Below are 23,219 nucleotides of genomic sequence, written 5' to 3'. Positions count from 1 at the left end.
TGCAGGAAGGAGGTCTCTCCCAGTCATGTATATTATCACTAAGTGTTAAATAGAAATGCCCAGTGCTATAACAGAAATGGTTCTGGCTAGATTTTGCTTTATTGCGTGCTAGAACAGAACATTTGTCACACAGCGATAAATTGTAGGTGTTAATGCAACATATCTGCCATTATGGGCTTATATTGCTGTAAATTTTGTGCTTCGAAATACTTCGCACTTTATGTATGCACAAGTACCTCGCTTTTATATTGTTCGAATTAAATACAAGTTTAATTTATTTTCTCCTTAAAGGCCCGAAAGCATTACATAAGGGGTTATATAAAGACACGTAACTTCAATTATAGATTACAAATATAGCACTCAGCAGGCGTAACGATGAGCGTATACTATGGTTCTAGATCAAAGGCTGCCAAAATAGGCATATTGCAGCGAACAATGGAACGCGACTGCTGTAGTTCTTGTGCAGCCAAGGGGGGCTTCTCAGCTAATGGATGGCGAGGTGGAAGTAGTTGCAATTTTAGGCCACTGTCCTGTCTGATTGCAGTACTCCGCAGACTGACAAGGGTGTAACGAGAAGGGAGGACGACCTCACGCTCTACCTGCAGCACTACCTTGACTAGACTTGCGTTGTTATCGACTGTATTTGATTCCGGCAACTCTTTACTAGCTTTCCGTGCCAAGAGAAAAACAAATGACAGCGATAATTATTTAATAGAAGCAGTAGACAGCGCTCGCAGCCGACGAACACAACACACTGTAAAATGAACTTGAGAAGTCGAGAAAGTTTTTGTTACTGTTGGACTTCATCTAACTCCCAACACCATGCACTCCTTTGCGTTATATTTATTATGTCAACATTACAATTATCTCGAAATTTCATGAGATTCTTAGCTCCTCCCTTCCTCACGCAGATGAAATTCACTGTTCGTTTTTGTCCTCACATTTACCGTTCACATTTTTCTTCAGGTACAAGAAAAAAGAAGCAATGGCTGGTACTTGTGATCTGCTCCTTTTCGCTGCCCTATTCTACGGTAAGTATGGCATGCAAAATGAAACAGTGTAACGGTGCGTTATTAGCAATTCTGCGAAAACAACTTTGGTGCCAGAAGATTCAGTACCAGCTGAGAATTTAATTTACCGGCACCTGGTGCTTAACTACTTGCTATGCTCTGTGACAGTTCAAATCACACATCAGCGACCTCTGCGAGTACTGAAAAAAAAGAAACCGAACGTTATGCCTCTTTCATATCCACAGTTGCCTGGGCGGGTGGTGCAAGGGACTCCAATGCTTTCATGGACCAGATCCTCCTCCAGAAAATGCCGGCTCTTGTACGATCCAACTCAAGACTCTATCCCAACGTAACGATTCCGGAATTCAAATTCAAGGTTGGTTCACAATGCAGTTTCAGCTGCTAACAACCTTTTGCTTTCGGCTCACGCGTCGTGTCACATTCTCAGCTCTATATTTTTCTGCATCGTCACTTCGGTTTCGCGCATGAAACATATAGGTAATGAGCGCTTCATTTCATAAAATTAATGGTGGAGAGCAATTCAGTGATTTGTACTCGCTAAAGGAGTATGAGAAGTCCTTTCTGTTATCTTATAAGATTACCCCAAAATGAAAGCTACAGCAAGTCTCTGATGTTAGTTTATGTAGATGTGTGCCGAGGAAAAGAAAACACGATAGTAAATCCACAATTGAGAGGAGCAAGGCTGCCATTGAATTAAGGAGACTTAGCAACTACTTTAACAGTTTGTGCGTCTTTCTTTATATTCACTTTGGTGAAGTTCGAAACCTGTTAGTGTTATGCTGCCTGTATACCAAATGGGCTTCGTTACACACGGTGCCGCTATGCAAGTGATAGTAATGAAAGCGCCGTCATCAACGAAAAAAAAGAGACTGCTGCTTATTAGACACAAAGAATAAGTAAGCGCGCGCTCTGAGATGCAGCAAGAATTCAGAATGTCGTATATTCTTGATTTATTTATAGAGATACAGGGATTGAGTGTAGTCTTGTAGGTGCATTTTGTTTATCGAACACAACTCATAATTCGCTTTTGCAGCAAGGATCGACGTAAAAAAGAAGACAGTAGTTCATTCACTAAATGGCGCACTAAAACTAAGAAGTTTGAAGTTCTTGTGTGACCACGAATTCCACGGCATTTTCCCGTACTCGTGCCCGGATTGTTAAGCAATAAAGCTCAGTGGTCGGCTGACTGCGACAGGTTTATTATCTGCAAGTGGTGATACATTTTTATGTCATTCATATTAACTACTGAGTATCACCGAGGACGCGCTGCCCAAAGAAATGACTTAAATTGTGGGGAGAAGCTGCAGAAATAGTTAGGGTGGCGTCCTCACCTACCTTTAGTTTTTTGTTCCCGCTTTCTGGAACACCAAGTTCATGCACAAAGCACAACCGACCTATTAGCTGCTGAGGAAGTGTAATAAATTGACGTAGGTGAGCTTATTATTTATCCTCGGCGTCCTATTAACCCCGATATTCTATTATGCAGTATGTGTCAAGAATGACACCACCCGGTCTTTACCCTTGCCGCGTTAGAAAACAACTCATAGGAGACATCATTTAAAACTACGCAAGCACATCTTCATGAATACGTGTTTTGACGACAGGTAGAAGCCACCCGGGGGATTAACCGTGACCTCAAGGTCAAGATGAAGGAAGGAGCGGTGAGAGGTTTTGACACCGGGGTCCACCGCACTACTGACTGCAACCCGCCTGCGCCTGTAGCGTTCAACATCAGCATTTCCTGCGTGCTCGACTTCAATGGCATCTACACCACCTTCCTTGCCAAGGTATACGCTCTTGTATTTTGTCGGCGCCTGATTAGAAAAACTGCATTCTACACTAATAAATTTCGGCTAGCTCGTGAATTTTACGGTAGTACGTGTGGTGAAGTTGCTCTACTTAGCAGTAAAAAAAATGTGTAGTGCAGCGTTTATAAAATATCAACAGTGTTTTCTAGCTTGTGCAAGCTACTACGATCGGTGTGTGTATTGCTAGAAGTCACGTAACGTAGGACGGTGCAGCATGGATGCAAAGGTGGTGTGCTACGTACAGAATCTCTGGAATGAAAGCTGTACTCAAAATGACGTACCGCAATATTCCACGCTCATGCAACTGGTTCTGCCGTAGCATGAAGCTCGGTTTGGACGCTGCTCGAGGCTCCAAGGCGCACTTAAGAAGTCCCACGATGAGGCCAAATGTCCTGAAGAAATTGAGTGAATATAGAGACAATATCTGAGAAAATATTTCAGACAATATTTGAGAGAAAAACCGCTAGGTTGTTCGTGAATGATATCTTGCAATTGGCCGCCATGGAATCATACGAGCTGCGACGCTGCTTAACAAGGTGCTCATTTAGGCGATTTGGAATTGCGAATTCACTTGACACCGATTATCGGGATTTATGCTACTAAGCACGAGCTTGCTGTTCTATTCCTAGCTTCCGTGGTTTCAGTTTTGGTAGAAATGAATATGCAACAAAAGTAAAAATAAAACGCTTGTTTAATCAGTTTTAGATGGGTGTTAAATCTCACGTAGTGGAATAACCTTGAGCCTTCTACAACGGGATCAGTTACGCTTGGGAGCGTGAAAATACATCAGCCAAATGGAATCGCTATAGTCCACGGCAGACGCACACAAACCACGGAATTACCGCATGGTGTCTGATACTCTTCGTTGCTCAGGTTTCTGTGACAGTTCTACACTGAATGTCAGTGAAAACCGTGTTCTTTTTTTTGCGGAATGGCTCCAGTTGGTTTGCACATAACCGCGAGTCCAATGCGTTGAGGAATAGAATGCGAGAACATAAGTGACTGGACATTATCTGCTGTTTTAATGCACCATTTTTAGCGAACGCGCACCTCTACATAGAGCCCAAATACTGCGAGGTCTTAAACGAACCCGACGTAGATTCCAATTTGCTCTTTCAATACGTGCGCAGACCGAGGGCGACAACATCCTGGGAACGGAGAAACGCGTTCCAGTCAACGTCACCGTCGTGGATACCACGGGTCGTTTCGAGGCCACGTCAGCCACCGGAAGGGCTGGCATTGTGCGAACTTTCCACATCGACAGGATCAGGCTGCGCACTACCTACGGAGACAACCTGCACCTCAACGACGCACGAAAGGCAGAATTCATTCGTCAGATTGAAGAGAAAGTGATGGCTGTGCTGTACGATGCTCTCTACAACGAATACATGCACGTCCTTAACCGTGCCATCGATGGGCTGCGATTTCCTAATCCCTGAGCCGACGAGTTCTGCGGTTTCTACAGAACAGGCGGACGACAGCGCGGTTTAGTGAACGTGCGACCAGGTTCACAACCGTGTGTCAAGGTTTGGCACTGGCGCGGAGCATCATAGTGCCAAAAGTGCGGCAAAGTCAAATACACGGAGAGTCACTTGGAGGGGGCTCAGGAAAGCTGTCGTCTTGCTTTTTAATTTATAATTAAATTCAAGGGAAACAACAACGTGGAATGCTATCCGTTACACCGTGGAATCGTCTTGCTTTTAATAAACTATATTACAATAAGTCAATCAATAAAGCTTTTGACACATGTACGCTTTGGGGTTAACTTTTTCATTGTGCCCACCAGAGAATAGCACGACGGCATTCAGCTCTGTTTCGCAGTTCTCGACCCATTACTGCAAAGCTGTTTGTACGCTATATGGTTTCGCAAGAATGTACTATATGCAATCGTAATACGTGGAAAAAAAAACTCACACAAGAAGCCAAACAATGACAGCTCCCAGAAGCGAAAATCTTGCGGGTCTTGCTGTGTTCTCGTTAACAGTGTTCGGCTAGTTTACCTCCTTTGACGCAAACAATACGTGGTGACTTAACAGTGCGAACGCAAGAACAACTTTCATTTAAACGCTTGATTGCCAAGATAGAGCAAAATTATATTTACGTTGTTTCGCTGTTGCTCATGGCTCTCGGCTGAAAACTCCATAAGTTTTGGATGGGAGACGTCGTCTCAGATTAGGTTGTATCATTGCTGTGCGGAACAGAAGGAGCGAGGGTAGTACGAATCAACATCGAGCTGTGTGCATCTATCCAGACGCTGACATGGCAAAGATTATTTAAATGGACACTAAAGGCAAATGTAAAGCGGAACTAGAATGAAATGTTATGCTTCTGTAATAACGAATTCTTCATTCATAATGAGAACAGAGCTTTTGTAAGCGAGAAAATGACGGAAATGGAAAATCGTAGTATCGTCATGTATTGTCGACTATGGCACCACTTATGTGTGGCGTGGTGGTGGCGGTGGGGAAAACTCTTATTCAGCGTCAGTAGTTCTGATTCACAGACAGCGGCTGCGACCCACCACTGCGAACGGCCTCACTTTTTTTTTGTCTGCAACGGCCGACACGGAAACGTACGGCAGTACCCTGCCAGCTCCGGCAGCGGAGGCTCAAGTGACCGTAACTGGCAACCTGAACCCAAACAACGCCACAGAGTGACTCACGCAAAGCGAACTCCTACAGCCGCTTCGTATACAGAGCTAAATAAAGAGTCTACAAAAGACATAGCAATGGCATAGGGCTGGTCACGTGGAGATAACCTCAAGCCCTCCGCTTTGGCGCGGGCAGTTCAAATTGAGAAGCAGCAGCGGGACATTCCACGGCAGTTTCCGAGGAAAAATTGATATATTGGCATATAGTAAACGATGATATACTTCTAAACGAATACTCTGTCGATATCACTCGATTTAGTAAGTCCCTTTAGTGCCCCTATCACAACGGTGGTTTCTCTTTCGCAGATTCATAATCCGAGGAAGCACTACCAACTATAAGTGAGGAAACCTGATAGTCATTATTTCTAAACCAATTCATTTTTTTTCAACAACTAGCTTCTCTGCGTCATTAGAGCTTTTAAAAAAATGTATGAAGGCTTTAGGTGCACAACCGTGAAGAAAACAAGTAGTGAGCACGATTTGTTTCCTTCGCAATTGTTTAAAATCAGTCATTCCTTTTAAGTGACATCATTAACACTCTTCTGCTAAGATTACACAAACAATCGCACATGGCGTACAATAATTTGCGGTATGAAGTAGGTGTAACCAGTGTCGACAAACCTGCTGTGGGGCTGGCGGCTACTCGCGTTTAACTGGGGAGCGTGAGATCGTGGGCTTGATTTTCCGCGTTCCGATGGGGACGAGAGCTGGGTGGAGGGTGGTAAGGGGAGTGGGTGAGGGAGGAATGCAAGAGCGTTGATTCATGCTTATGTGGGCGCACATCAAAGAATTTAATCTTAGTAGGAGTCGTCGTAAAAAGGTTGGAACGAAAGCATTTTGACGGTGCACCTTCTTTTGACATGAGACTTGTGAAGTATATATCTCGGGATGGCGCCCTTATCACGGTGTCACAGCTGCAACGGAATGAGTTGTTCCCACGTGCGCAGCCATTCACGAAACCACCGAGCATTACCCTTACGTCGACGCGCCCCTTTCTCCGATGTCTTAGCTAACCGTTCGCACACACTTTCATGGCGGTTGTGCACACACTTTCATGCAGTTATTGACTTCGGTCTGTTTAAATGAGGAACATGCAGCTGACGAATTTCTTTGCGCCTCCATTTGCGCGTCTTGTACAACGATCGCGATTTCTTGGGGTCTTGTGTTACTTCCGCGCACGAGGCCGACGTCTCGGGTGGACTTGCAATGGAGAGCGGAATTTGCCAGAGCTCGGTAAAGTGAGTACAATAGACGAACAAGAGAACGGGCAAGGCGAGAAGAGCGCTGTGTCGGTGGTTTTTCTCCTCAGTCGAACGGAAGGCACTGAATAAGGCAGGTCGTGAGGCAAGTATACGATCTTTACGTTCTCTAGAAACAGCGGGCACAGGACTCCGTCTATAGAACTACACAACTGTAGCAGACTAGTTGGCTTGCACGGCAGCGAGTAACCGACCGCGCAAAATACAGCAAGAGGGTTGGAAAGAGGGAAAGGACAGAACGACTGCGCTCCATCCTGTCTATCTTTCCACCCTTCTTAAAGTATTTCGCGCAGTACTTTACCCGCTCAGGAATCCGTCGTTCTGTTTTCTGCGAGACAGTGAAATTCGGAGCGTGTTCACTGGACCAGAAATTTTCATCTGTTATGTGAAAATTATTTTTGGCCGGCTTTATTCTGCTAAATTTGCGCTAGTATTTAAAACCTGCGATTCGGCTTGCGGGAGATCTTGCACGGAGAATTTTAAGCTTCACCTTTGAACAATTTGCAAATTCACAATATCAGGCTCTACCGAATGGTAGCAAATTACACGTGGAAAGTCAAACTTCGGGGCAGTTTAGCATTTGGTGGCAAAAAGGCACTGAATGGCAGGTATTGCACACGTTTTCTTGAAGTACACTAGCAATCACTCAGAAACCGCAGCTAAAGCTGCCTGATTTAACAGATCGCTGTAAAAGGACTACAGCAGAATGAACAATTGACAACATTTTACCATCACTATAAAATCACTACTATCAGATGCGCGTTTCTCAATCATACCCTAGTGCTACTAGCCAATAGTAGTTCTCTATAGTCTAACTAGTATTCATATACTATATGCCCATCCCGTTCGATCTGTTTCGATTGCACTGTTTATGTCTAAAATTTAACGGAACCCTCTGTAATGAGAAGGGGAAAGTGGCAGCAATGAATAATGGAGCCCGAATATTCGTCGAGGCAGAATGAAATGCAGCGCTTGCAGTAATTGTTTCTTTGTCCCATGTCCCTTCTGCATAGATAACCCTTTTTTATCATGATCCGGTTACTACTTCTCCTGGCATCGCTGGTCACCCTTGGTAAGTATCCAGCTCTGTTATTAATGAAAGCTGTAGAGCGTTACATGGTATGCTTCCATTAATTCATTAATTTATTCATGGCGTCCTAATTGCAGAGACTTACGTTCCTTAAATAAATACTGTATTATAGATTTTTTTCATCTCCTTCCTTTCTCTGACATTTACTAAACATAACTTCTTTATTGAGTTTTTGCCCTCCTCAAAGGTAGTTGGTGTGTTAGAAATAAAACACCTAAGTTTTATGCGTAGAATGGCACTTTTCCTTGAGATCGTTCATCTCTCTTTTTTTTTTCACACTGTCTACGCAACCGCAGTCTACATGTCCTCGACAAGGGATTCCAACAGATTTATTGACATCATTCTCGAAGACAAGATCCCACCACAGATAAGGAGCCTCAAGCATGTTTACCCGTTCGTAAAAGTCCCCGAGTTCAAATTCAAGGTGAGCAGACAACGACGATTTTACTGGAACGGAATGTCAGAGCTCAGGTATTGGTGCTAAAAAGAATCTCGATAAACAAGTCAGGGATAATGCAAAACAAAAGTGGGCGCTTTGCACAAGCAAGCCAGAATAACATGCGCATGTAACCTCTATAATTTTCTTGCGTATTTTCTACCAGATAAAGAGCACCGGAATCACGAACAGGGAACTCAAGGTGAAAGTGAAGAACGGAGCGCTCCGCGGACTGGACACTGGTGTTCGTCGAGTTGGAGAGTGTCAACCGCCCGTTCTCATCAGCGGCAATGTCACCATTTCCTGCATACTTGAATTAAAGGGAATCAACGCCTCGTTCATGGTTGAGGTAAGTTATTGCTGTTACAGTCACGACTTGATGGCATTCTGCAGCACCTGAAGGCCATAGACTCGAGTGCCAGAAAGTAGACACACTGAGACTTGTCTTGACTTGTCTACGTAAACGTGATATATATCAACTTTTGTTTTATGCATCCCTCTCTATATCTTTCAACAACGCGTTCGTTGGACCATGTGTGGGGTCGAAAAGTAGGCAAAGTATACTTTACTGCCCCGCCTTTCCTTCCTTCCCCTCTATGTCGCAGTCTAATGTGCTCACGATACAGAATTCGTGATTTTATTTTCTTGGCTGATTTCTTGCATTGGTAAGAGTACACCGTATATGCATGAGTAAAGGCCATTCTCGTGCCACACCCTCAATTTTTCATTCCGAAATTTGACAAAAGGAAAAGAAAAATGTCGAAATATTTGAGAGACCCGCGCTCCCCGAATAGAAGTAGTTCAGCCAACTATATTTTCTCGGAAGAGCGTAGGTTTGGGTATGTTGGTATTCCATAACATTTAGGTTTTTAGCGCGCAAAAAGGGACGAGAGACAAAGGTACGACGCGGACACAGCGCTGTGTCCGCGTCGTACCTCTGTCTCTCGTCCCTTTTTGTTCGCTAAAAACCTAAATGTTATATTTTCTCGTGAAGCTGATAGCCGAAAGTGTTTGAAAGCGTACGGTGATGCGTTCACGCTCAAGGTTGTGGCTTACGCCGAACTCCACGGCGAGAAAGTATAGGTGCACAAAGTCAGCGGTCCATACAGAAAGGGGAGTTCACAGGAACGAGTAAATTAATTGTGAAAAGAATAGAATTCGCTCTTTTGGAACGTAGAGAACACGGGGATCATGTACGGCCGGAAAAGTGTGACCGAAAGAGCCAGCCCCCGCGTTAAGGTCGAAAGTCGTCGAAATTGCGATAAACAGAAAGCGGGGCCCATATATGCCAAATTACACTAGGGCACTTTCGAAGTACGTTCGGGCAGATTTCAAGAGAGAAGAGCAGTTACACGCATAGAAAACACGCGCGAATGAAATGTGCTCTAACACGAAGCGAAACTCGTAACTTTTGTTTCTAATAACTTTTTGTGACGTAACTAAAACTGTATAAGAAACGAATGCTTGTAAACTGATAGCTACTCGTCTTTTTTCTTGTTTTTAACACACTTTTAGTTGAATTATAACACTTTACCGACTTTTGCCGTTGTATTTACCCCTCATGATGACATGCCTGGGGAAGCAGATAAGGAGCTCGGAGAAAGCTCAGAATTTTTCCGTGTTTGTGAGATTGTGTGTTTGTTTGTTTCCACCCATATATATAGTAGTCAAGTAAGTAAGAACGTCAACACGCAGTCCTTCTTATTTATCACCTAAGACGGCTCTTTGAACAGTTTGAATTCAAACTCTTCAGCTTACTTCGTGTTGCATAATATCTTAGCTAAATCTTGGCTTTACTCTCCGTTAAAGATCCTTCGACGATGCTACTTAACAAGCAGCACTGAAAGTGGTTGAGGCCAGCGCTAAGTGACACTTTGTGTAAAACGAGTTTTCCTGCAGGCCAAATTTTTTGTGCCCGATATGACAAGCGCCATGAGCGGTCTGCCAGGATGACTGACGTTTCCGACGGCGTATAGTGAACCTCAGACGATACAACTTTTTGCGGCAATGAAGTTTCCTGGTGGTAACTTTAAGAATGCGCAGTGAACTACAAGAAATTATCTAAGGCGGGGGGTAGCAAATAACCATTCTTTAGCTAACATCGTCCCATTCACCTTTTTTAGACTTCACAAGCATATAACAGGGGCGGGATGGGGGGAGGGTTGTCATAAAGTTTTGAAAGCGTGCATAGCTTGACTGGCTCTTCACCTATTGTGGAAACTGAAGCTGTGCTCTTACAATTAGAAGGAACGGCACACTCAACCTCTCTGTAGCTGCCTCCCACATGTAGCTTCCTCTGTTGCCGCTGGCATATGTTTGGCCAAAAGAAACCTTGACAGATGTAGCCACATCTGTAAAAAGAAACTATCGTTTCAACGAAGTCGTAAACAGGAAAAACAACAGCTAAATAATATAAATTCCAACTGCAGTTCATGCGTGAGAAGCAGCACGTGAAGAGTACCAATAATGAGTGAATTGCTTAAGTATATAACATTCGCTTCAAACTGACAGAATACTGCTCTCTTTTTTCCTGGTCTAATAGTATGTGCCTCTTTCTTCTCTATGGAATGAGTACTGCATTGAGGAATCAGGTTGTAGACGAGCCGTGTGTAAAAATACTGAAAGGTATCTATAGCGGCTCCACAGCCACCGTAGTCCTCCATAAAGAAAGCAACAAAATCCCAATAAAGAAAGGTGTCAGACAGGGAGATACGATCTCTCCAATGCTATTCACAGCGTGTTTACAGGAGGTATTCAGAGACCTGGATTGGGAAGAATTGGGGATAAGAGTTAATGGAGAATACCTTAGTAACTTGCGATTCACTGATGATATTGCCTTGCTTAGTAACTCAGGGAAACAATTGCAATGCATGCTCACTGACCTGGAGAGGCAAAGCAGAAGGGTGGGTCTAAAAAATAATCTGCAGAAAGATAAAGTAATGTTTAACAGTCTCGGAAGAGTACAGCAGTTTACGATACGTAGCGAGGCACGGGAAGTGCTAAAGGAATACATCTACTTAGGACAGGTAGTGACCGCGGATACGGATCATGAGACAGAAATAATCAGAAGAATAAGAATGGTCTGGGGTGGGTTTGGCAGGCATTCTCAGATCATGAACAGCAGGTTGCCATTATCCCTCAAGAGAAAAGTCCACAGCAACTGCGTCTTACCAGTACTCACGTACGAGGCAGAAACCTGGAGGCTTACTACGAGGGTTCTACTTAAATTGAGCAGGACGCAACGAGCTATGGAAAGAAGAATGATAGGTGTAACGTTAAGAGATAACAAAAGAGTAGATTGGGTGAGGGAACAAACGCGAGTTAATGACATCCTAGTTGAAATCAAGAAAAAGAAATGGGCATGGGCAGGAAATGTAAAGAGGAGGGAAGATAACCGATGGTCATTAAGGGTTACGAACTGGATTTCAAGGGAAGGGAAGCGTAGCAGGGGACGGCACAAAGTGAGGGGGGCGGATGAGATTAAGAAGTTTGCAGGGACAACATGGCCACAATTAATACACGACCGGGGTAGTTGGAGAAGTATGGGAGAGGCCTTTGCCCTGCAGTGGGCGTACACAGGCTGATGATGACTGCACTTCTGTCTTCCTTGTAGGTGAAGGGCGACACACTTGTGCGAAAGGAGAAAACCGTTCCTGTCAACGTCACCGTTGTGGACACCGTGGCGCACTTTGAGGCTACAGCCTATCCAGGCCGTCCAGGGGCGCTGCGCACTTTTCACATCGAAAAATTGCTCTTCCACACAGTTCCCCACCGGCGCCTCAGTCTGAACGCTGAGCGGCAGCGAAGCTTCAACAGCGAGATGGAACGAAACCTGCACTCTGTCATATACGACCTCTTCTATACCGACTACAAGCGCGCCCTGGAAAAAGCTATCGAGTCCATGCCTTTTCCAAGCGCCTGAGCAGAGATTATCAGTTGTTTGACATGCCGACGCTGGTACTACTTATTGGGCGTCAGTTGTTGTTGTGGCCTAAAAATCTGGCTCACAGTGTTGAAGATATGTACATCGCCCTACCCCGTAATATTATTCTGTTTTCAGTTATCGAAACACAAGGGCGCTATTAGAGCATTCCTGCTGTTTCGAGCTGGTCTTTTTCTGAACAAGGTTCATGACGTATGAATATCACTATAGGGACATCAGCGCTTAACGTCTCGGCAGAACTTGCTGCTACGCTTTCCCAAAGAACTGCGCCAGGCCTGGATTAGATAACTGTGGTAGTTATCATACGAGGCACCATAAAAACAAATGTTTGCTTGTTTCTCTTTCTCCTACACTATACAATATTCAAAAGTAATTAAGCTACGAAATGTGCGGGAAACAACCTTATTATAAACCAAACAAAATTATTGCTAGTACGTCTGCCTTCTATTTTCGTTAGAAGCTGTGCTGATCAATGACATTTCCAAATAAGTAGGTCCGCAGCGAATCTTTACGGTGAAATTATCGGGCATCACCATGGCGATAAAGTATGATGGCTCGATGAAGTGCGGCCGCTTCATTGTCGCGTTGCTTTGTTTGTCGGTGCAGCCGTCGGATACGGTAATGGCATCGACTCTGGACATTAGAACGAGCTGGAAGGAAGCGGTGTTGTTGAGCATTAAATGTTGTGGCCCGCAGTAGCTCGCCAGGGTTCTATATAGTCTGGGAGATTGTAGGTCATAAACAAGGTGAAGACTGATGCTCAGTATATTGTGCTGGTGCTATAAAACGATGTTTGCTTATCTGCTGCTTGCGAACCAAGCATTGCCCTGCGGTTCATGGCACGATGCTACGAGATTTTGAACATTTTGTATTCTGTTTTGATGCGAAAGCGTCAAATGGCTCGTTGAGCGATAACGCCGGCGACCCCCGTCTCTAGCAGTACCCAAATTCTCATTGGCCGCGACGCCACGTACTGAACCCGCCTCGACGAACTACAATTGGCCTCGACGCAATGGCATGAGCGCGTCTCGACGGAGTAGCGCGGGCGAAAAGGAGCACCTGCGGCAGCAATTGCGCACCAGGTGTTGCGTGAGGGGAGAGGGCATCGTCGCGACGCCAAACAAAGGCATTGCACCAAATCACCCTCGCTCTCGCAAGCCTGCATTATCTGCGCGTCCCTTGTCAGCGCAAACTGCAACTCGGTAAGGCCAAATTAAGAGGTACCAAGTGTCTCAACGCGCTCACTTGACCGCGAGTTCATAATTCACAATACCTCTCAGCGGCGTTCAATTAGGCATTAACGCTTTCGCATTCACAACTCACAAGAAGTGCTTAGGTATCCTCGGATGTATTTTTCTCGTGCGGATATGACTGCTATCCGTGGCTCTTCGAGAATTTCATATTGTGGAGTGTACATACCCTCTATCACCAAAGATAATTCGATTCTTTGACATGTAGTCCTTGCCTCAGTAAGGCGCGCAAGGAAATAGTTCGAAGTTGGCTTAGTGATTAGCAAGCCAGAGAGAAAGTGAGAGACGCAGAGACGTATCAGCTTGATCAACATGACAACAAACAATAAACGGAGCTCTGCATGGTCGTTTGTCGTCGTATTTTCTCACCCATTACATGCCTATAAAAAGCAGCTGTGTTCCGAATAGTCCTTCACACACGCGGTATGCCCAGCAGGCAGACGGTGGTGTTCTATTTTCGTAACGCAGAGCTGGTTTTGACTGTAACGTTTGACTGAAGGTGAGCCTGAAACACCTTGATGCATTGAGATGACAACAGAACGGGAATGTACACCGCAGGTGTAGGGCAAAAAAATATCTTCGTTAATGGTCGTAAGATTGTCGAGAAAATAAAACGACCATTTCTACCTCAATATACAATCGCGCTGTTTTTATCAGATCACACAGGCTTTTCTTTAAAATGTCTCGGTATCTGAGTGAACAGAAGCGCCTTACCCGCCGTGGTCGCTCAGCGGCTATGTTGTTGGGCTGCTGAGCACGAGGTCGCGGGATTCATCGATGAGTTTCGATGAGGGCGAAGACACCCGTGCACTTAGATTTAGGTGCACGTTAAAGAACCCCAGTTTGTCGAACTTTCCGGAGTCCTCCACTACGCCGCGCCTCATAATGGGAAAGTGGTTTTGGCATGTAAAATCCCAATTATTTAATTTTTAAGCACCTTCACACCCACCAAACAATAACATTAGCTAACAGTTGGCAGGATCACTTAATATCTATTGGGCTCGTTGTTGCAGAACTATGCACCACGTCGCCATGTTATGGTGAACCAGGTGCCTCGTATCAAAGCCTCCTAAATAGCACAAGTCTGGTGCACTTCGATCCGGGACGTCATGCTACCTTGCTCGAAAGCCGTAGAACCTAATGGGTAAGCCGCGTTGATTTTGATATCATGTCATTCGTCACGCCAAGCTTGGAAATTAAAATTTTGGTCCTATTAGCATGACATCCTAAAGCAGAGTGCACCGGGCTGCTATCTATGAGGCGTTGCTCGTATCCCGTAGCGGGTGAGGAGCGAGGGTTGTACGGCCATTCTTTATTACCTTAATTAAAGAAGGCAAGGTACCTTTGGTGAAGAATCGCACACTCCATTTCTTCGTAATAAAGGTTACTTCGTCGTGTGAAGCGCAGTGTCCTCTTCATTTGGCAAGGCATGATCAAGCATATTAACGTTTCCGGAGACGAGAGGTGAGGGGGCGAGGGGTTTCAAGGCATGCAAAGAAAGTGCTGTATGCTGCATGGCACTAAGCTGTGCTCGCTGCTGGAAAATGGAAGTCTTTCTTCTGTGCAACTTCCTTCTCTCTAGCTTTCTAGGGCTGTAAACAAATGCGCAGAGACGCTGTAACATCGGCTGCTTCACTTTGACCTGTTCGCAGCAGTACATCAAATACTATTCGACTCGTACCGCGCTCTTGGCTTCTCCACCGAGGCCAAGTGGACTGTTCTGGCAGCGTGAACCGTTCTGATGAGAGATAACGCTGATTGTGGGCTTAACTAAGCTAAATGATCATGAAGTCCGTGTAATGTATGCAAGTTAGCGTGGTAGTACAACAAATCGTGGAGGCACGGAAGGTGCAGTCAGTGTTGTTACGTTTGGCGCTTTTGGTGAGCGACTTTAGAGAGAAGAGCTACCGCCTCAGGGCCTTATTCTCAGCCCTGCGCCTGTCATCTTTCTTCACCTTTTATTTCCTGAGCCCCATTGCTGATCAATGTTCGGGTGTTGGCCCCTCGCTAGACGGTTAGGGTGTAGTTAGCAGGATTTTCAGTTTCCTCTCAACTAGCCTCTCACTTTTTCTCTCTGTAAAGAGCTGTACAGCCGCTAAACTAGCCGCGTCTTCACAGCTCTTTGCCACATTCAACGTGAGATGTTGTTTCCAAAGTGTTCGGCTTTTCGGTTTTCTTTTCTGGACTGTATTAAGCGGAATTCATTACTCTGCAGAAATTAGCAGCTCCATCTTTTTGCATCTTTGGAATCAGCTCTGAGATCACAGGATGAGTGGCTTCAAGTCTTGGTTAGTGATCAATGGTCGGACTTTTTCGGTAAATGTTCTATCAGTGTAAGCTTTATAACCACTTGCTAATTACTACCTCGAATGTTCTTGAATTGCACTAACTTGAGGTACAGCAATTCCGAGAAGGTTGCTTAATTATATCAAAAGCCCACACTGTACCACTGCACCTTGTAATGCCCGCACCCACCGGATCAATTCCCAATTACTTTTCCCCACATTATTTTTATTGGGAGGCTTCACTTACCTTGAACACAGGAGCAGCGACGGCTCTTCCAGTGACCACGAGGAGTGGCGCAAGCCAATGGGGCCCTCGAGTAAGGGATCCAACCTAGAATAATGCTATCCCACCACATTATACACATAAATATTTCCCCCTTTTTCTCCAGTTTGTAAAAGAATTTTGAACGCATTTCCTGAATAACCGAGTATATTTTGTTTTACTGCATTCACGTACCTCTGGAAAAAGAGGTATAGGCTTCAATATGAAAGTGATATCCGCATATAATCAAACAACATCCCCCGTCGACACACCACCAGCGGGAAACTGCACTCAGCATGTCTGCCAAGGTCGATACTTGGCAATTAGCGCTGCACAGTTTCCATCGCATATGACTCGGGAATGCAAACATTGACTTTCCGCGGCTGCACAGCATTCGCAAGATATGGACAGCTGCCGCGAGCGACCGCGAGACGATGCCACGGCCATGGGACGTCGCTTAAAAGCTCGTTCCACGCACGCGCTCGCAGGGTGAGCCGGCGCAGCTTCAACACCGAAACAATTATGCTGCCTTCAGTATGTCTCGCACTGCTCGTCGTCTCTTTTGTCGATAGAAATGGTGTGTACGCGAACCCGAAGACAATGAAGGATGATTTCAATCCCTTGAAGGTAAGCCACTCAGCTTATTGTGGAAATTTCTTGGTGCCTCAGCAAAATAAATACAAGCATGAACTAGAAATCAAGTGATGCAGTACTTAAACGTACTATTCAGAAAAATACGTACTTTTATCAAGTTGCCTTGGATAAGAGAGAAAAAAACGGATGGAAAGGAATGAACTGAAAACTAGTTACCGCGGTGCCTGTTATGGCGATGCTTACGCCCGAGATGGCTAAAACGCAATATTTTCATCCTATTAAAAATTCTTTAGTAAAAGAAGCTGTGTAGGTAGAACACGTAGAAGACGGGGAAAGTGTCTACGTGCGCTGAAATGGGTATTTTGACTGGAAACAGTGCACGAATTCTGCTAAAGGACGACCTGCTCCATATGTCGCTGGTAAATAGAAAGCCCCTGTACATAGCGAAGTAAATTTAGTGGGGAATATTAGGTTATGCGAAGCGTGATGTGCGGGCAGGGTTAGAAAAGATTTAGCTCATTAGCGCACGCGTTTTGGTGTTTTAGAGTTGCAGAGTTAGAGTTAGAGTTAGAGTTCACGTCTCAACAAGTGCACCAATTTTAGAGTAATAATGACCAACCAACTAGCGCGTGAACACCTCCCGAGTGATTAGGCGTGCTGTGGTAGATTACCAAATTTCTATTGATGTCACATCAGAGTTTCGCGGTGTTTTCAACCATGCATCGTCTGAGAACTGTCGAGCGTGGAGCGACAAAATTAAATAGAAGTAAAGTGTGCTCTTGGAGGAACACGCCGAATTAGTTTCGAAGTATTAGGTGTTTTGCGGGTACCACCGAAAGATATATTTGCGTTAATTTAAAATCTTACTTTAGCTTCTAAATCTTTTGCCGTTTACGGAGTAAGTGATGTATCAGAACGATACTTTCGATCAATACAGTTCGTGCTATGAAACAAATTAAACATAGCCGTAAGTGTATTGGAGGCGCGGCATGAAATTTTGAAATTGTTGTTTACATTAGAGCACTCCTTCCAACAATGCATTAAAAGTTGACGTTGTTGCTGTAGGCCAACGGCTCACTGAACAGTATTTTTTTAGCGTTCGCGAAGCGTTGTCCTCACAGTTCATGTTATGTACGTTATCGTGTTCGTGTGGCTCACATACGATATGTCAACATATTGTGAGTATCACGTGCGTACGTTTTAACGAATGCTAAGAAATCGCGTTGTCAGACATGGCGGCAACCGTGGTCACATAGCGCATACATCGCACTGCTATATACAGCACAGAAACAGACAAACGATGAATAATACGGACAGACACAAGCGCTGACTTCCAACTTGCAAGCGCCAATTTGGAGGTCAGAGCGTGTGCCCGCCCCCGTAATTTGTACCTGTTCATGTACATGTTCATTTGTCTGTTCATGCGCTTTAGTCGCACAACAGGATTGCGAACGAGCCCGCTCTTATATCTTGTGTCTCTCGCTATTGTTGATCGTCTATAAATGGTGAATATTTGCTGTAATGGCCAATAAATGAAGTAGAGGGAGCTTTCGCTTCCTCTCATCTGATCTGAATCGCAAGTTAAGGAGCTAAGTAATTGAGTTCCGCCAGTCACAACAGGGCGCTAAAGAGAGCTTTGGTATCCTAACATAGTTCCTGACACCATCATAATTTAATATCTGTGGACATATTTCAGGGGCTTGGGGTTCTACAAATAGATCCTGTACCTTTGCTAAGAGAGCCAGCGTCAGGTTCGACACACGATTTTTTTTTCTTTTCGGAACAGCGTGCAGAAGGTTCATCATTGATTCATTAATTTAATTTTTCAAATCTACTTGCAGTTCAAGGGCAAATGGTGGGTGGATAGCTTCAATCAAGCTATCTACGGAGACGCAGATCGCTGCGCCCATTTTACGATTCACAAAGACCACGACGATGTCTACAAAATCAAGGCGGAATACATCGACACCGAGTGAGATTCTGATCTTAGTGGCAAAGCTATAAGCATAAGAGTGGGCTAATTTCTTCAAGAAACTCTGATAACTGTAATCGCCTCTCGTGCTATAGAGATCATTTAAAAATCGGAGTTTAACGATTGAAGCGAAGCAGGCTGTACTTACGCATTCCAAAGAGGTCAGAATGCAAGAGCGCTCAAGTACCATGCATTATGTGCACGTTAAAGAAGTCCAGGTGGTGGAGATTAAGCTGGAGTCCCCCACTACCGTGTTCCTCATAATCTGATCGAAGTTTTGGCGTGTGAAATTCCGGGATTTAGTTTTATATATACAGAAAGAGTGCGGAATGCATGCTAAACCTTCGCGTGCCGCTCATGCAAGAAATGCGACGCCGTTTAGAAGACGCGAACGCTTCAGCGTACCTAGCGGCACGACCCGCCGTGGTTGCTCAGTGGCTATGGTGTTGGGCTGCTGAGCACGAGGTCGCGGGATCGAATCCCGGCCACGGCGGCCGCATTTCGATGGGGGCGAAATGCGAAAACACCCGTGTGCTTAGATTTAGGTGCACGTTAAAGAACCCCAGGTGGTCAAAATTTCCGGAGTCCTCCACTACGGCGTGCCTTATAATCAGAAAGTGGTTTTGGCACGTAAAACCCCAAATATTATTATTATTACCTAGCGGCAGGTTGCTAGAGAGCGAAATATCGCAATTGGATTGTGATAAAAAATACAGCATTTTTGTAACTGGCGCAGAATGCTTTTGGGAAGCGTGTACACGAATCTAGTTGCTTTAGCACAAAGCGTACGAGCATAAAGAAAAAGAAGAAAGTGAGCACTGCTTTGTAATGGTGTCGCTTTTTCCTTTTTGAGCACAGCAACGAGCTTGTGGAAATGAGCGTCGAGGTCAAAGAAGACGACCGGCATCCTTCAAGGTTCATACTGAAGATCAATGGTAAATATTGGAGCTTTAAAGCAACGTCAGGTGTTTATTGTACCAAAAGGACTATCTTTTTGCCTCCAAGGAATACTTGTCGTTACTAAATACGCACTCCTTACGAATCCACTGCCTTCTCTTTATAGTGTTTGCACTGTTATTGGCAAGGACGCAAGCGCCCGTACCCGGTGTTGCTGACGGGTGTTGCTACCCTGTGCAGAAGTACAGGGCTTTCGTAAAATGTTCACCCCCTGATGCGTGCCCGCAGCAGCACTAGCTGCGGATTATGAACCTGCAGAATAAGGAAGTCTTGTTTGTTTTTTTAATTTGCCGAAGTACTAAGGTCTGCCATAGTGCGTGTTCATGCCCAACAAGAAGGCCTTGTTGTGGTGTTGCTTTGTACTTTTTTTTTTACCACTTCATGTTTTTTTTTTCAAGAAGCCTATGGGGCCCAGGCTCGGTCTATATATCACTGTGGTAGCGGTTTTCGTTCTGTTCTTCTGAATGAGGCACTGTTAGAAATACCGCGTCACAGGTTATACCATGCCTAGCTTTGAGTCACAACTCTTACGTGTTCCTAGCATTATATTTGACAAGACAGTGCTGCTACCTTAAAGAGGTGACATACAGAAGCCTAGTAGGCGTCAGGTGTGTTTTGCCGCCTGTATATATTCGGCGTTTAGGTTTTGCCGTACCGCCTAGCATTACTCAGCTTAGCACCGAGTGGTCACAAGAACGAAACGTTTATTTTCTACTTTAGAAGCAGGTCAAGCGGCAGTCCTCTTTGCACAGATATTACTCAGTTCAGTTCAAAGCAATTTTGAGCGCAGCGCACATACAACGTTGTATTGAAGGCTCCCCTGGCAAGAAAGCTGTAAGCATACAGCTTGACGGATGCCAGGGGGGGCCAATAATCGGCCGTAGGGACAATACGTTGATAATAGTATTAAATGAGAATATATGAAGTCCCATCACTAAATCCTAATATCTATACTAGAAGTGATACAATTATATATGTACTATGCTTAGCAAGATGTGCAAATACATGCACTAAATACTAGATGCACTTAAAACACATACGAATAAAATATAACAGATGACGTAAATAACGCCATAAAATATGCAAAATGTTTTATATACCGCCGGTACTGCGACATACGAGCGGGGACTCAAACAATAAAGCAGCCTTTCCCAATTTTAACAATTAAGCATTCATTGTCAAAAGTAAACTCAATACGAGCAGTCCTTGCTCTCGCATGTAGCTCAAGTAAACTGACGACCTGCGATCATTCATTCAGCTGATGTCATCATGGAGACGGCCATTATCGACACCGACTACGACAACTGGGCTGTTGTCTGGGCCAAGAGTGGAACAGCGGGTACTGTGCGTTCATCTATGACTTGAAATATCTTTAGCTTGGCTTATATGGCTTTTTCTTTCCTCGAAACGAATTGGAGATATTGTTGTACGTATGTTCCATGTGCCTATTCCAGCTGCATATCACGTTGTGACCCGAAAACCGAACGCCGAAGATCAGTTTCTACCTGCAATTCAAGCTGCCCTGGACAAGGAAGGCCTGAAGAAAGATGATTTCAAGAAAGTGCCCAACATGGACTGCTCGAAGAAGGACACAATATAATTGACGGAGAGCAAGTAAATATGCAACAAAAATAAAGCCTTTCGTCTTTTTCTTTTCTGTACTACGTCTGAATGCCTGAGCAGAGGCATCCCTACGTACTATTGTTGATTTTTGATCTTGGCAGAGAGAGAAAGATAGACAGAAACCCATTATCGTTGACAGTTAACAGCTGCGGGCTTGCGAAAAATATTGCATCGCATTTTATTTTAGTAAAACCTTGTATGTGCTTTATAGGTGGAGAGTGGGGTCAAAATCCAAGCGGAAGACACCATTAAGCTGAAAAATCTTTACCGGGAACTAATTTGAAATTTGCAAGAAACTGAACATTTTAAGGGTAACCAAGGGAAGTGATTGTTGAACTGCAGGGACGCCAGTAGTTCCTGTATTGCTCTTCAAGCGAAGCTTTCTTTGCCTCTTCTTCCGACTTTACGGGCGCTGCTGCTGTGGTGGTCTTGCCGTGCGTGCAGCTGGGTTTCTTGGAACACCACCAGATGGCGCTCGCTTCCTGGTCTGAAATTGAGCGCTAAAAAATAAGGTGTTATGGTATTCAATGAAAACAGTGAACAGACAGTGTCAAATCAGGGCCAGGAAACACCTCGGGTAAAGCAACATAAATGCCTCGGTATTTGGATAAACGAAGGCGATAGATTGAGTTTGAAGTTTGAAGTTTATTGAATACATGGTGCAGATACAAAAATATTGATATTTAGTACAGAAAAAGGTCCCATAGTGTAAACACTGTAGGGGGACCTTTTATAATGTTAAAAAAGCTAATACTACTTGGCAGCAAAAATGCAGCGAGGAAAAAAAATACGAAAATGCAAATACAAATGCAAATACATAATGATGCAAAAGAATAATACAATGGAAAATATAAAACGGTAGGGATAAGGCTTAAGCAGAAGTAAGAAACGAGGCAAACAGTATTAGAAACGACAGAACTGAAGTTGTGTTTTAAAAGACATATTCAATAAACGGAGCTATAGGTTAAACATGAGATTGCGAAGCTGATGTTTGAATGATGATATAGAAAAGGCACATTTAATGTTAAAAGGCAATGAATTCCAAAGTTTGATTAAAACAAATGCTACTCTTTGTGAACCATAGTTAGTTCGTACCTTAGGGAGTATAAAATTGTTATTGGAGGAAAAGCGCGTAATATTTGAGTTAGTAAGGTGTCGGATAAGAACAAATTTGAGAAGGTTATGGTCTTTAACTGTTTGGTAAGCAAATGTGCAGACGTTAAATTTGGTTAGATTGTCTATATTCAGTATGTGCAGTTCCCGGTACAGATCAGTGACATGTGAACGTCGGTTGCTCCAGGTGAGAATGCGAATGGCCTGATTCTGTACATGTTCGAGGGAAGAAAGGTGGCAATGATATGTTTGACCCCAGGAAGCAATACAATAATTTAGATGACTGTGAATGAATGCATAGTATAAGGTTACCAAAGTAGTCAAGTCAAAGTAACATCTAGCTTTTAGTAATACCCTAATACCATAGGAAGTTTTGCGCTGTAGCTCATTAATATGCAAATTAAATTTTAAGCGGGAATCAAGTTTGATACCAAGGAAGGAACATTGATCTGACAGATGAATAGGATGTGTATTTATAAAGAGGGGCATAACTTGCGCGTTATTTATTGACCTGGAATAGAAAATTAAGAACTTACTTTTCGAGGGATTTATCGAAAGCTTATTTTTAGCACACCATGCGCTAACGTTAGTAAGTTCAGCGTTAAGGGTTGTTGAAATGTTGCTTAGAGAATTACTCGAACATAAGACAGTCGTGTCGTCAGCATGTAAGATGCATTCTGATAATGCGGTTAGGCACTGTGGTATGTCATTAATGTATAGTAAAAATAAAAGCGGGCCTAGAATTGAGCCTTGCGGAACGCCGATGTTAATAATTTTTTTTGTGGAATAAATGCCGGAGATGGATACTAATTGCTCACGATGAGATAAGTAACTACGGAAAAGATTGAGAGAGTTGCCAATAATGCCATAAGATGCAAGTTTAGAAAAAAGAATGTCATGATCTAGTGTATCAAAAGCTTTAGTAAAATCTAGAAAAACAGAACCA

General features: G+C 44.1%; 4 protein-coding genes across 4 annotated transcripts in view; 3 read left to right on the top strand and 1 right to left on the bottom strand.

Annotated features, from left to right (window-relative positions):
- LOC142572058 (snake venom 5'-nucleotidase-like) overlaps positions 1-3,210 on the bottom strand; it is a 40,142-nt gene extending 36,932 nt beyond the window's left edge. The window contains exon 1 of the mRNA XM_075680876.1: positions 3,121-3,210. The gene's annotated coding sequence lies outside the window, so the exon portion shown is untranslated. The remainder of the gene's footprint in view (positions 1-3,120) is intronic.
- The window catches only part of LOC142572062 (salivary anticoagulant protein P23-like), a 5,565-nt gene extending 975 nt beyond the window's left edge, over positions 1-4,590 (top strand). The window contains exons 2-5 of the mRNA XM_075680883.1: positions 967-1,031; positions 1,256-1,386; positions 2,636-2,818; positions 3,970-4,590. Coding sequence (XP_075536998.1) covers positions 986-1,031; positions 1,256-1,386; positions 2,636-2,818; positions 3,970-4,278 — 669 coding nt within the window. The 5' untranslated portion in view covers positions 967-985 and the 3' untranslated portion in view covers positions 4,279-4,590. The remainder of the gene's footprint in view (positions 1-966; positions 1,032-1,255; positions 1,387-2,635; positions 2,819-3,969) is intronic.
- Positions 4,591-6,731: 2,141 nt separating this feature from the next.
- Positions 6,732-13,814, top strand: LOC142572057 (salivary anticoagulant protein P23-like). The gene is made up of 5 exons (XM_075680874.1): positions 6,732-6,833; positions 7,762-7,820; positions 8,135-8,262; positions 8,441-8,623; positions 11,888-13,814. Exons 2-5 carry the CDS (start codon positions 7,778-7,780, stop codon positions 12,194-12,196), a joined length of 663 nt encoding a protein of 220 aa, XP_075536989.1. The 5' UTR covers positions 6,732-6,833; positions 7,762-7,777; the 3' UTR covers positions 12,197-13,814.
- Positions 13,815-16,483: 2,669 nt separating this feature from the next.
- On the top strand, positions 16,484-21,189 carry LOC142572056 (uncharacterized). Its single transcript, XM_075680873.1, has 5 exons — positions 16,484-16,641; positions 18,450-18,580; positions 19,439-19,515; positions 20,796-20,876; positions 20,992-21,189. The coding sequence occupies exons 1-5, from the start codon at positions 16,537-16,539 to the stop codon at positions 21,135-21,137; spliced, it is 540 nt and encodes a 179-aa protein (XP_075536988.1). The 5' UTR covers positions 16,484-16,536; the 3' UTR covers positions 21,138-21,189.
- The last annotated feature ends 2,030 nt before the right edge of the window (positions 21,190-23,219 follow it).

This window comes from Dermacentor variabilis, chromosome 2 (assembly GCF_050947875.1).
Source record: "Dermacentor variabilis isolate Ectoservices chromosome 2, ASM5094787v1, whole genome shotgun sequence".
In the NCBI taxonomy this organism is placed as follows: domain Eukaryota; kingdom Metazoa; phylum Arthropoda; class Arachnida; order Ixodida; family Ixodidae; genus Dermacentor; species Dermacentor variabilis.
Note: the sequence above shows the minus strand (reverse complement) of the source record. Positions and strands in the feature narration are given on the sequence as shown.